Source organism: Urocitellus parryii, chromosome 2 (assembly GCF_045843805.1).
Source record: "Urocitellus parryii isolate mUroPar1 chromosome 2, mUroPar1.hap1, whole genome shotgun sequence".
Taxonomy (NCBI): Eukaryota; Metazoa; Chordata; class Mammalia; order Rodentia; family Sciuridae; genus Urocitellus; species Urocitellus parryii.
This window is the reverse complement of record NC_135532.1, coordinates 41,467,768-41,479,789: the sequence shown is the minus strand read 5'-3', so window position 1 is coordinate 41,479,789 and position 12,022 is coordinate 41,467,768. Positions and strand designations below refer to the sequence as shown.

The window sequence follows — 12,022 nt, the reverse complement described above, 5'->3', positions numbered from 1 at the left end:
ATAATTTATAGACTGGAAGATGTTTCAAGGAACACAGGTTTAATTGAAACTTAATTATGATCCAAGAATTTTTTAAGAGAAATCCTATAAAAAGATTTGCTTTAGAAAAGCTTTATAGATATATGGTTAGCAATACTGAGAATGGTTGAATTTAAAAAAATGTTAAGATTTAATACTACATTTTCACTGGGAACATGAAGCTCTAAATTCTGTGACCGAATGAACAATGAAGAGTTTTAAAATTTTCTCTTGGAATACAACAAAAATTCAGAACAAAAAAGCAACAGACTTAAACTGCAGATAACTACATAATTTTCATTCTAAATAATTTTTTAAATATTCCCAAAGCTAGTGAATAAGTGGAAAACCCATTATTTTTGTCATATTCCACAATTCTGGGAAAGTTTAGGACTTTAAATATTTTTAAGAACTTCAACTCTTTATGCTACAGAAAACAATATTATATACTATAATCAGGAAGTGGTTTCCTATAGGGCATTCATTCTTCAGGGTCTTAATTTTCTTTATTTAAAACATTTCGTAAAGGAAAAGGAAACCAGGAAAATAATGTTTTTCCTTCTCTGTTCGTAATTTTCTTAAACATGCTTTCAGGGCTGGGATTGTGGCTCAGCGACAGAACGTTCACTAGCACGGGTGGGAGCCGGGTTCGATTCTCAGCACCACATAAAAATAAAGGCATTGTGTTGTGTCCATCTACACCTAAAAATATATATATATATTTTAAAATGCTTTCAAAGTCACTTAAAAATAAGATTATTTCCTTTGTTGGGCACCTTGTATAAATTAGCTGTTAATAAGTGTTTCTTGAACATGAAATGAACAAAAAATTCACACTGGTATCATTAAATAACTTTTATAGAGGATACAAAAACTACTGAGACAGGTTAATATGGGCTTACAGTTCTGACAAAAATCTGTGAAAGGACATGATCAAATTAAAACTTTATATTGGTTTTCTTTATTATTATTACTATTACTACTGTCTGCCCACAAATTTTGCTGCTACCAATTCATTTCAAATCCTTTTAAGATTCCACTTCATGAGTTAAGCTTGTACAGAGAACAAAGAAGGTATGCTGTAGTTTTAAAAAAAGTAAATCCATTTTACATAGTATAGAGGCAGTTTAACATCATTAACCCATTATGTCTCATCATCCTATATATTGAATGCCTATAAAAACTTACATTGCTCTATTTTATACGTATCCTATAAGATTTTATAGGTTTTTATAAGTGTCCAATATAAATGATGATGGGACATAATGGGTTAAAGGTTATAGTATTGAAGAATATAATGGTTGGTTTTTAAGCCTATGAACTACTCTTTGCTTCAAGGGGTACTAGCAATATTTGAAGTACATCCTCAAACCTTATCATACTATGCCCAAATGTCCAATAATGACACAAGCAGAAAAATATTTGAAGCACAAAGTTGTAATGTTGATGATAAATGTTTAGAACATTAGGAATAAGATTAATGAAGAGCAAAGTAAATCTATAACAAGAAAAGGTAAGGTACATTTATTAAAAATAAAAATAATACACAGTCTCTGAAAACGAATAACAACAAAAACCATTCAGAATACAAGGACACCCAATATACACTCAAACAATGCACACATATTAAAAAAATCAAAGACCCATGAAGTAATTCTTCTAGAACTTTTAAAAGGAAAAAAAAAAATTGGCTTCCTCCTCCTGCTAAAGATTTGTCTATAAACACACTATGCTAGACCAGCATTCCCTTTCAAATGTTCTGTACGACATGGTGTTGCACAATGTGTGCAATTACTTTGATGAACATTGTTTCTGATAAAATCATAGTTTCTGTATAGATGATCCAGAATATAAATCAGTGGTTCCATTTCATAAAAAATATTCATAAGCTGGAAGACCAGTGACGACCGTTTTCCAAAATCTTCAGTTTTAACAAAAGGTACAGACTACTAAATCTAGATGCTTTCACATTATTCTGCATGAGTTCAAGTACTGTATAAAAATTAATGTAAAATCTTAAGTTAGCCAAAACTAGTGTCTCTAAAGGTCAAAGTTCTTCTTTACTTCATGGCTGATAAATCTTTTCTGCCTCTGTCACTAATAATGTTTGTCAAACCAAAGAACTTTGAAAAAGAATATGTACTGCTGAAGGAAGATAGTACCAAATGTCATGTCATACTGAAGTTCAGTCTTAAGACACACACAGTTCCTGTTGGATATTGGACTGTGATAGTTTATTATCTTCAGTCTTTTCATGTCCTGGAGCATGGCAAATAGTCTTCCGCTTAAATAACCGAAGACTCAATCGTAATAATTCATTGTCTACCATTGGATCATTCGTGTAAGCTTGTTTTACAGTACCCTATTTGGAGAAAACGAAAACAAATAATGGGGAAAAAATGTACATTACTAGTTGATAATAGAAAGGATACATAGGTTAACCTGTACCAAAAATACCAAAGTTATAATAGTATTTAATTTTGAATGGATATTAAGTAACTTTACTGGATTAAAAAGCAAAATTACAAATGTTTCAGACTCAATGAATCCTAGAAAAGAAAAAAAGCTTCAGAGAGCACTTAGTTTTATCTCTTGTTTAATGTAGAAATCAACAGTTCCTTACAAGTAATCAACCAGTTTTTACTCAGTCATTTCTAATGACAGAAAAAGAAAAAATTTACACTGAAAATTCTATTGAATGGAATTTTTTTCTTCATGCAATGGATAAAATCTCTTCTATGAAGTTATACCCTAATTCAATCTTATTTTTATTTGACAAAACTTAAATTCAAAGAAGAGAAGAATTATGGCTTTCTTCCTTTTGTTTTTCTGGGCTCCCGAGCTGAATAATTCTTTAAAAGACAGTTGGTCATGAAATGTATGAGGTACTACCACACTCTAAAATGTATATATTATTGAAACCTAAAGTAACATTAGCATTTTTTAAAGTTATTGTCACAAAATTTTGTTATGTCATCCCTAACTATGTGCATAATGAATAATGGTAAGATCTAAATACTACCAGCACGCTGCTATTCCTCTTCTTTTCTAGGATCCTCAAATATAAATTATAATGGTTCCTGGCTCACATTTGTATTCCTTGTGTATGTGTCTGTGTATGTTACTGAGGATTGCCTCGCCTTGTGCATGCTAGGCAAGTGTTCTATCATTGAGCCACATCCTCAGCCCTTTTCTTAAATTTTATGAGGAGACAGGGTCTTGTTAAATTGTTCAGGCTAGCCTTGAACTTGTGATCCTCTTGTCTCAGCCTCCCAAGTAACTGGGATTACAAGCACACACACCTATATTCTTTTTATAAAACATTTTATTTTGTAAGTTGTGATACAGTAAAATTAACCTTTTATGTTAGTTCTACAAGGCTGATGTATGTGGAGTAACCATGATGACAATCAGGATAGAAAAGTTTTCACTCAAACTCCCTCTGCTTGCCCTTTTGTATTCATATACTTTTTAAAAAAATGAATGTTTTTATCATTTATATGTGGTGCAGAGAATTGAGCCTGGTGTGTCACACAAGCTAGGCAAGTGCACTACTGCTAAGCCACAGTCCCAGCCCCATATTCATACACTTTTTCCAGCTCTAACCTCTGGCAACCATTGATAAATCCTCTATAAACAGCCTTTTCTAGACTATTATATGAATACAGTTTATAACCTTTGGAGATTAGCTCCTTTCCTCGGCATAATATCTTTCAGGTTCATCCATTTGTTAACCGTATTAATAGTGTGATACTTTTTGGTGACAATTAGTAAACTTATTGTATGAATTATGACATAGTTCATCTATTATCCAGTTGAAAAACACTGGAGTTGGTTTCAGTTTTTAGAGATTATGAATATAGCTGCTATTACTTTTGTGTATAGGTTTTTATATAAAACTAAGTTTTCACCTAAGACAAATATCTAGTGATGGAATTTCTAGGTCATGTATTAAATTTACATTTAAAGATGTTAAACATCTTTTCATGAGCTTAACAGCTCTCCATATGTCCTCTTTGGTGAAATGTCCAATCAAATCCTTTGCCTGTTTTTAAAAACTGGGTTGCTGATTTTTACTGTTAAGACTTAACAATATCTCTTTTTAATATATTCTGGATACACACCTTTTGTAAGAATGTGTTTTGCAAGAATTTTCTGATTAAGTTTTCTTTTCATTCTCTTTCACAGAACAAGTTTTAAATGTAGAAGAACAATTATCTCAAAATATAAAGTCAATTTTTAAAAATCCCCAAATTATTTTACTCCTTTCTATTATTATTATTATTATTATTATTATTGGTGGTACGATCACCAGGAATTGAACTCAGGGGCACTCAACTACTGAGCCACATCCCCAGTCCTATTTTGTATTTTATTTTGAGACAGGGTCTCATTGAGTTGCTTAGTGCTTTGCTTTTACTCAGGCTAGTTTTGAACTCTGGATCCTCCTGCTTCAGTCTCCTCAGCTGTTGGAGTTATAGGCATGCAGCACCGTACCCAGCTTCCTCCCTACTCTTGTTAGTCAGTCATATTTGTGTGGGTCTACTTCTGGACTCTTGGCTCTGTTCCATTAACCTGAATTTCTATTCTTTTACCAGTACCACATATCTTAAGTACTGGAGTTTTATTTATTTATTTTTAATTTATTATTTTTAGATATATATGATGGTAGAGTGTATTTTGACATTGTACATACATGGAGAAGTACTATAGTTTTATATAATTAGTCTTGAAAATGAGTAGTTCAAATCCTCTGATTTTATTCTTCTTTTGTAAAAATTATTTTGGCTATTAACTTTAACTTTTCATGTAAACTTTAGAATCAGCTTGTCTGCTCTACTTGGATTTTTACTGGAGTTGTGTTATATCTACAGTTCAATTTGGGTGAGAACAATAATCTTAACAATATTGAGCTTACCATCCATGAACATGATGTTTCTCCAGGTCTTCACTGACTTTTTATAGTTTTTGGAAAATAGATCCTGAATGTGTTTTATTATATTTATACCCAAGTAGTTCATTTTTTGAGAGCCATAAAATGAACTGTTTTTAACATTTTGGTGCCTAGGCGTTCATTGCTATAATTGTTTTTGTACAATAAATGACTTTGTTTTCTGTGACATTCTTAAACTCTATTTATTGGTTCTAGGATTTTTTTTGTAAATTCCTTGAAATTTTTACATAGCTAATCATGTTATATCTACTAATACAAATAGCCTTATTTATTCCTTTCCAATCTGTATGCTCTTTCTTTTTCTTGCCCTATTGAACTGGCTACAATCTTTACCATTAACTATTACGTTAGGTATAGATTTTAGCTACAAATTCAACTTAAAAAATAGATTAAAGACTACTCTGGTTATCTATTACTTCTTGAGTAACTTTTGGTAGTTTGTGGTCTTATAGAACGCAATCCATTTCTTTTATGCACAGTTATGTGCATATATTTAATCATAATTATCACCTAATTATCCTTTTGTCTCAGCCTCCCAAGTAACTGAGATTCATGTAACCATGATGACAATCAGGATAGAAAAGTTTCATCACTCAAACTCCCTCCGCTTGCTCTGTGGGATCTGTAGTGATATCCCTGTTTCCATTTCTGATACTAATCATTTGTATTTTCTTTTTTGCCTTGACAGTCTAGGTAACAAATTAATGTGCTCTCTTTGTATCTTTCACCTCTTTCTCCCAGGATGCACTATAAATTAGAAGCTTTAAAATTCATTTTTCTAAAAAGAAATGATACCAATATATGGGTCAATAGTTTTTACACTATTTGTCATCTTACAAGACACTACTACTTACCCTGATAAATGGTCCTGTTATGTACTTTTTTTCCATAATCATAAAACCTAAAGGTTTTTGTTAAGGCTCTCTAGAACCTGTAATAATATTTTTTTAGCTATGTCTCTTTCTTTTAGCTTTTGTAATGATATTTTAACACTGAATAATGTGAAAATCTGCAATATCTTCTTTAGATGGATCATTTAAGACATTTATAATGTGCCATTGAAACTTTTTATAATGTGTCAAATGTTAACTGTCTTGTGCCTTCTACTGAAGGATTATAAGGTTCTGAACAAAAGTTTTCCATGAGAAATTTGCAGAGGTATTTTTGGTTATTACAATTATTGACAAGCACCATGGCATGTTAGAAGAACTAACAAATGTTATAAAATACATTTTATAAAAAGACGGCAGCACATGGAGCACACCTGTAATCCCCGGAGCTTGGGAGGCTAAGGCAGGAGGATTGCAAGTTCAAAGCCAGATTCAGCTACTTAGCAAGGCCTTAAGCAATTCAGCAAGACCCTGTTTCTAAATAAAATATACAAAAAGGGCTGAGGATGTTGCTCAGTGGTTAGGCACCCCTGGATTCAATCCCATGTACCCACCCACCCCCCAAAAAGTAGTAGGATTCTAATGAGATTATAAACCATACTGTCTTTCTCAACTGACATTCCTTATCTGAACCCAAAAGCAAATGATGTGAATAATAGTTCTCAATTTAATAGTGAAGATGGTGGTAACTGGTTATCATTTTAGGTGTGTAATATAAAAAGTGATTCATTTCACACATGTTTAGGGCATGGGAAGCCTAATTCTCTCAGAGAAATGTTCAGTTGAGAAAGGCTGCAGAGAGAGATGGGCATCCAGGCAAAAGAATGAGACATAAATTGCATTATTTAAGTGGGAGGGGGAACAGAGAATGATTAAAACAATTATCAAAAGTAATTTTGAAGTAGCCTTTAAGTGGAGAAGACTTGGTAATTATACAGTCTCAACTTGATTTTTTTAAAAGCCTATTATTCTGCATTATCTGTTTTCAGATAATTATCTTGTTTTCATAAATTAGATCATTCCCAAAAAACCTGAGTATTTTTCTTGAATCAAAGAGCCTTTTCTTTAGTAATGGTATACATCCAAGATAATCTGTTTTACCAACAGCACAAAGTTATTAATATTTTTCTAACTTTTTAAGATTAGCTTCTTTATCATACTATTCATGCCTACCACACCCACATCTAAAATAAAACTCCCAGTTTATTATTTATTTTTTTGATAAGTGAAGGATTTTATTGGGCCAGTTTATTAACTTTAAAAAGCCCAAGATGTTTTCAATTCCCTTCTATATCTAAACTTACTTTATTTTTCTTACTTTTCAATTCTTAATTCTTCTGAAGCAAATGCGTAAACTTAATAACTTCCATTTATTTCCTTCTCTTCCAACTCGACAATTTCATAAGCACTCTTCCTATAAATATCCTCACCTCTCTTTACCTGGGAATTTTTGTTTTTTAATCTTCCATTTGAAAAAATTTCTAATATGTCTGCTTCTCTAACAAAGCTTTTCACTTATGCAAAATATTTATTCAAAGAATATTTTCAACATTTTTATGCATGAAATTTTGAACAACAAATAATTATTTTTCAAAACAACCACTAATCAGTTGTTATTAAAGTAAAAGTACTATACATTTTGGCAGAATTCTTTCTTTACACGTGTAAAAGACTAGGACATCAAACTTATAACAATACTTGAGACTGCATTCTCATTTTAAATTAATCAAATGAAAAATATGACATTTATACTATTTACTTTGTATTTTTTCCAAGGAAATAATAGTACCTTTTCATTTTTAACAAGCTGCTTTCGTATTGCTGAATCCCGTCTGAAGCACAGTGCTTTACAACACGGACCAAGATCACTAAGAAGACTTGCTCTTTCTTCTTTTCGTAGTAATGCAGCCATGTTGAGGGCCCCCAATTCATGCTCAAAAAGATTGTCTGCATCTTTCAATACAAATAAACATGCATTAAATTTTCCTACAGTAGGAAAGTGTTAGCAATGGCTTAAGTTTGAGTCTATGACTTATCAAAGTTAGCAACATTGGTGAAAATTATTTTATATCAAAGGCAACATATTCTCTGCAAAGAACCTTCAACATATAGTATGTGGCTGACTTAAACAAAAATAAATATTCTGATAGCTGCTTTAAATTTGCTTAAGATAAAAGCAAACATGGGGAGGAGAATGTAGACACTGATTACTGACTATGAGAAGAAAAGTTCAAGTTCAGAATTACTGAAATAAAATTCAGTATGTTGCCTTCCATCAACTACAACTTAAAATTACAGATTTCAGCACTGTATAACAGCGAGATTCAAATGTAATAATATTCAAGATGTGACTTCTAAGAAATCAGCCAACAGAAAATGATTAGATGTTAGACTACCTCTAAGTTACTACAAAAACTTGAGACAATGTATTAAATTAGTAAAAAGACAATTTTAAGTCACAACATACAAGGGAGGGAGAAAACACTTAACACTTAACAAAAAGCAGAATCAAGAAAATATTTGATAAAAATTATTGTATTAAAAAGGAAGTAAAGAAAGACAAAAGGAAGTAAAAATAACAAAACAGAACCAGTCAATAATCAAAATAAAAGAGTAGCCAAGAGTTATTACAAAGGCATTAGGTACTGCCTCTATTCCTAAGACATGATCAAACAGGTTGCTATTAGACTCCACTAAAGAAAGCAGTAAATGGCATTAAAGTAAAACCAAATAGGATAAATTTGATACAGAATGAAAGAAGCTGCATTACTCAGTTCATTTGAATTTTCTGAAATGCAAAATATAAGCAATGAAATTAGAAAATTAACAAGAAACTACCTTCATGCAACACAGTTAAAGAGATGTGCACCTAGTTGATAGGTATATAAGTATAAATAAATATAAACTAACTCAAAACTGGTTCCCACACTCTGATGTCTACTTGAATCACTTGAGAATTTTTTTTAGTAATATACTTATCAGACCTACAGAATCAGAATCTTCATAGTTGGGCCAAGATACTCTAAGAGAAAAATAAGGGATTCCTCAGATGATTCATTCTCTCTCTCACACACACACACAGTACCCATAGGTATTTGGACACAGACACATACACTACACACACACACAAAAAATATTCTCCATTCTACTACAATAACAAACAAATGAAATCTGCATTGAGCCCACATTCTTTTTTGAAAACTGCCTAGTGGGACAGATGTTTTTAAAAATTTTTTTGTTGTTGCAAATGGACTATTTATTTATTTATTGTGCCTAAAATTGAACCCAGTGCCTCACACATGGTAGGCAAGTGATCTATCACTGAGCTAAAACCCAGCCTAGTAGGACAGATTTTACTGGCATCCTTGCTACCCTTATTCTGTTTTCAGACAACAAGATGTAAAACACTTTCTTTTACATATGTAAAAGACTAGGAAACCAGTACACTTTTTTTTTGGGGGGGGGGTTGAATGGAGGGGTGATTATCCACTGAGCCACAGCCTCAGCCCACTTTTAATTTTGAGAAAGGGTCTCTTTAAGTTGCTTAGAGCCTTCTTAGCTAAGTGGCTAAAGCTGGCTTTCCTGTAAACTTCTTTAGAGTATAACATAGCTAAACTTCCTGTCTGTTCATGGTTTTGACAAACTAAACACAGACTAAACTAAAGGTAAAACAAAAGGTGCAAAATAATTGGGAAAGATTAACTGAGAAGAACTTAACCATATTGCAATTAGTAAATCTAGATGAAAGCAAGTTCAATTTTAGTACCCATGTTCAGTTTTCTGCTTTAAACCTAAGTTTGTTTCTGTTTTATCTCAGTTTTTAAAATTATATAGGGCATGAAGATATACTCTCTTCAGTGTTGGGGCACTGAAATAGATGAAATGAATACAAACATGGGTATCAATTATTTTGCAAACAGGTACTGGATATTTTTTATGTGACAGGCATAGGTATATGCAATGCATAAGTAGTATAAAGTAGTATATAAAGAGAAAATTAGACACTGATATGGTAATGAACGAAACTAAGTCCCATTCCACATGAAATACACATTCAGCATCCTTTATCAGTTCTCTAGTATCACTGTTAGGGAACAGACAAACATAAATGGTAGGAACACAAGGTTAAGAGAATCATTTTATAAATTGGGACCACTGTGCTGATCCTTATATGCTTTCTGTTTCAAGAAGCAATTTACCTGTAGCCCTGAATGGCCTCAGTGGACAGACTATGTCACATTCCACAGCAAACTACCTGTTCACTGCAGGAGAAATGCAGAACCAAAATAATGTGGATAAGAGGAATCCATGTTACCCTGAAGGAGACTTTTGTGACCAGATCCTAAAACTCTAGGAGATAAGGATAGCTCCTCCTAACCATAAAATCTGTAAGAATGTATGGTTAAGAATCCAATTAGAACTGCTCAGCATGGGCCAAAGTGACCTAGAGCTGCCATGACAGTGGAGACTTGAAAGTATGATGTCACCCTGCTGTCAGTCAAAAGTCAAGAGGTGGACCTGCGCAAGGCTCTCTGGAAACTTCCCTGGGGTCCCCAACAAAACTGGAGTGCAGGGGGGCTGGGGATGTGGTTTAAGCAGTAACACGCTCACCTGGCATGCGCGGGGCGCTGGGTTCCATCCTCAGCACCACATAAAAATAAAACAAAGATATTGTGTCCAATGAAAACTGAAAAATAAATATTAAAAAATTCTCTCTCTCTCTCTCTCTCTCTCTCTCTCTCTCTCTCTCTCTTCTATCTTAAAAAAAAAAAAAAACAAAAAACTGGAGTGCAGTAGAGGCACATTGTCCCTCTCTGAGAGGACCCACTCTCTCTCTTAAGAGTGTCCTCTTCTCCTCTTTTCCTGTCAATAAACTTTCCCCCTTTTCCCTTTAGTAAATTCATTCCTATTACTCTAAGCAACATTTCTAAAATCTTTCTGACTAGATCACAAGAGTAGGGGCTTGAAAGTAGGTCTTTACACTGCCTCAGTTTCTCGGAAGGCCTCAGCTATGTAACACCACCATCACAGCAGCAAAAATTAGGAGAGGTCTGATTGTTAAGCAACAATCAAACCCTCCTCTTACAAACAGTTCATAGTTTCAGGTCTTAACTTAAGTCACCATTAAGTAAGCCCTCTATTAAACTTTCATAAGATTTTACAACTTTTGCAACTTCTCTGTAGAATTAAATTTTCCTCAAAAAAATTTAAGGAATTTTGACCATGAAGATTAAATTAATGAATATAAATGATTGCTCCAAAAAACAAAAACCAACAAAGAAGTTCCTATAGTGTGAGTACTACATGACAACTAAACAGAATTCTTTTCAACAGCATCCTAATAGTTACAACAGACATTACATAGTTAAAGTAAATGGAATTACCTTTGGGTTTTTCTAAAAGTCTCTGACATGTTTCTTTGACTTTGGTAAAGAGCTCAGAACCTGCCAGCTTTTTAGAAATCCCAACTCTTAGCATAACAGCTCCAGGTGTGAATTTTAAGAGTGCAGCCCCAGGTTCTCGTGGTTCTTTTGGATGTTTTGGCATAAGACCAGACCAATCCACATCTATCACATCTAATGGATCTGTAAAAAATTAAAGAATAATACTTTTCTTTACATCAAAAAATAAAGAAGGCTTAACTACAGAGAAATAGATTTGGTCCTTGGTAACCATTTATGGATTCAACTAACTATAGATAAAAAAAAAATATATATATATATATATATATATATATATATATACACACACACAGAGAAAAGTCTGAATTGAACATGTACAGCCTTTTATTTCCTTATAATTATTCCCTATACAATACAGTCTAGCAACAAACTATAACACATTTACATTTTAGTAGGTATCAGAAGTAATCTAGAGATGTTTTAAAGCATACAGGAGGACGTGGATACGTTACATGCAAATACTGAGCCATTTTATATAAGAGAATTGAGCATCTGCAGATTTTGTGTGCAGCTCATGATGTCAATCTCCTATGGATATGGAGGGATGACTGTATAAATCAAGTAAGCACAGCCTTAACTCATAAATAGATAGTTATTTTCTTAAAATTTCAGCTTTCTCATAAAAATGAATATTTAGAATCTTAAAACTCTCCACCAAAAGAAAACAGGTAAGCTAACCCTACAAAATAATTCATTTA

The 12,022-nt window shown here is 32.7% G+C and overlaps 1 protein-coding gene across 7 annotated transcripts in view; it reads right to left on the bottom strand.

Annotated features, from left to right (window-relative positions):
- Nucleotides 1-768: 768 nt before the first annotated feature.
- The window catches only part of Zc3h13 (zinc finger CCCH-type containing 13), an 80,605-nt gene continuing 69,351 nt past the window's right edge, over nucleotides 769-12,022 (bottom strand). For all 7 annotated transcript variants that reach the window (XM_077795184.1, XM_077795183.1, XM_077795186.1 and 4 more), the window contains 3 exons: nucleotides 11,247-11,447; nucleotides 7,652-7,815; nucleotides 769-2,380 (listed from right to left, as the gene is read on the bottom strand). In XM_077795184.1, the coding sequence (XP_077651310.1) occupies nucleotides 2,210-2,380; nucleotides 7,652-7,815; nucleotides 11,247-11,447 (536 nt within the window). In that variant the 3' untranslated portion in view covers nucleotides 769-2,209. The remainder of the gene's footprint in view (nucleotides 2,381-7,651; nucleotides 7,816-11,246; nucleotides 11,448-12,022) is intronic.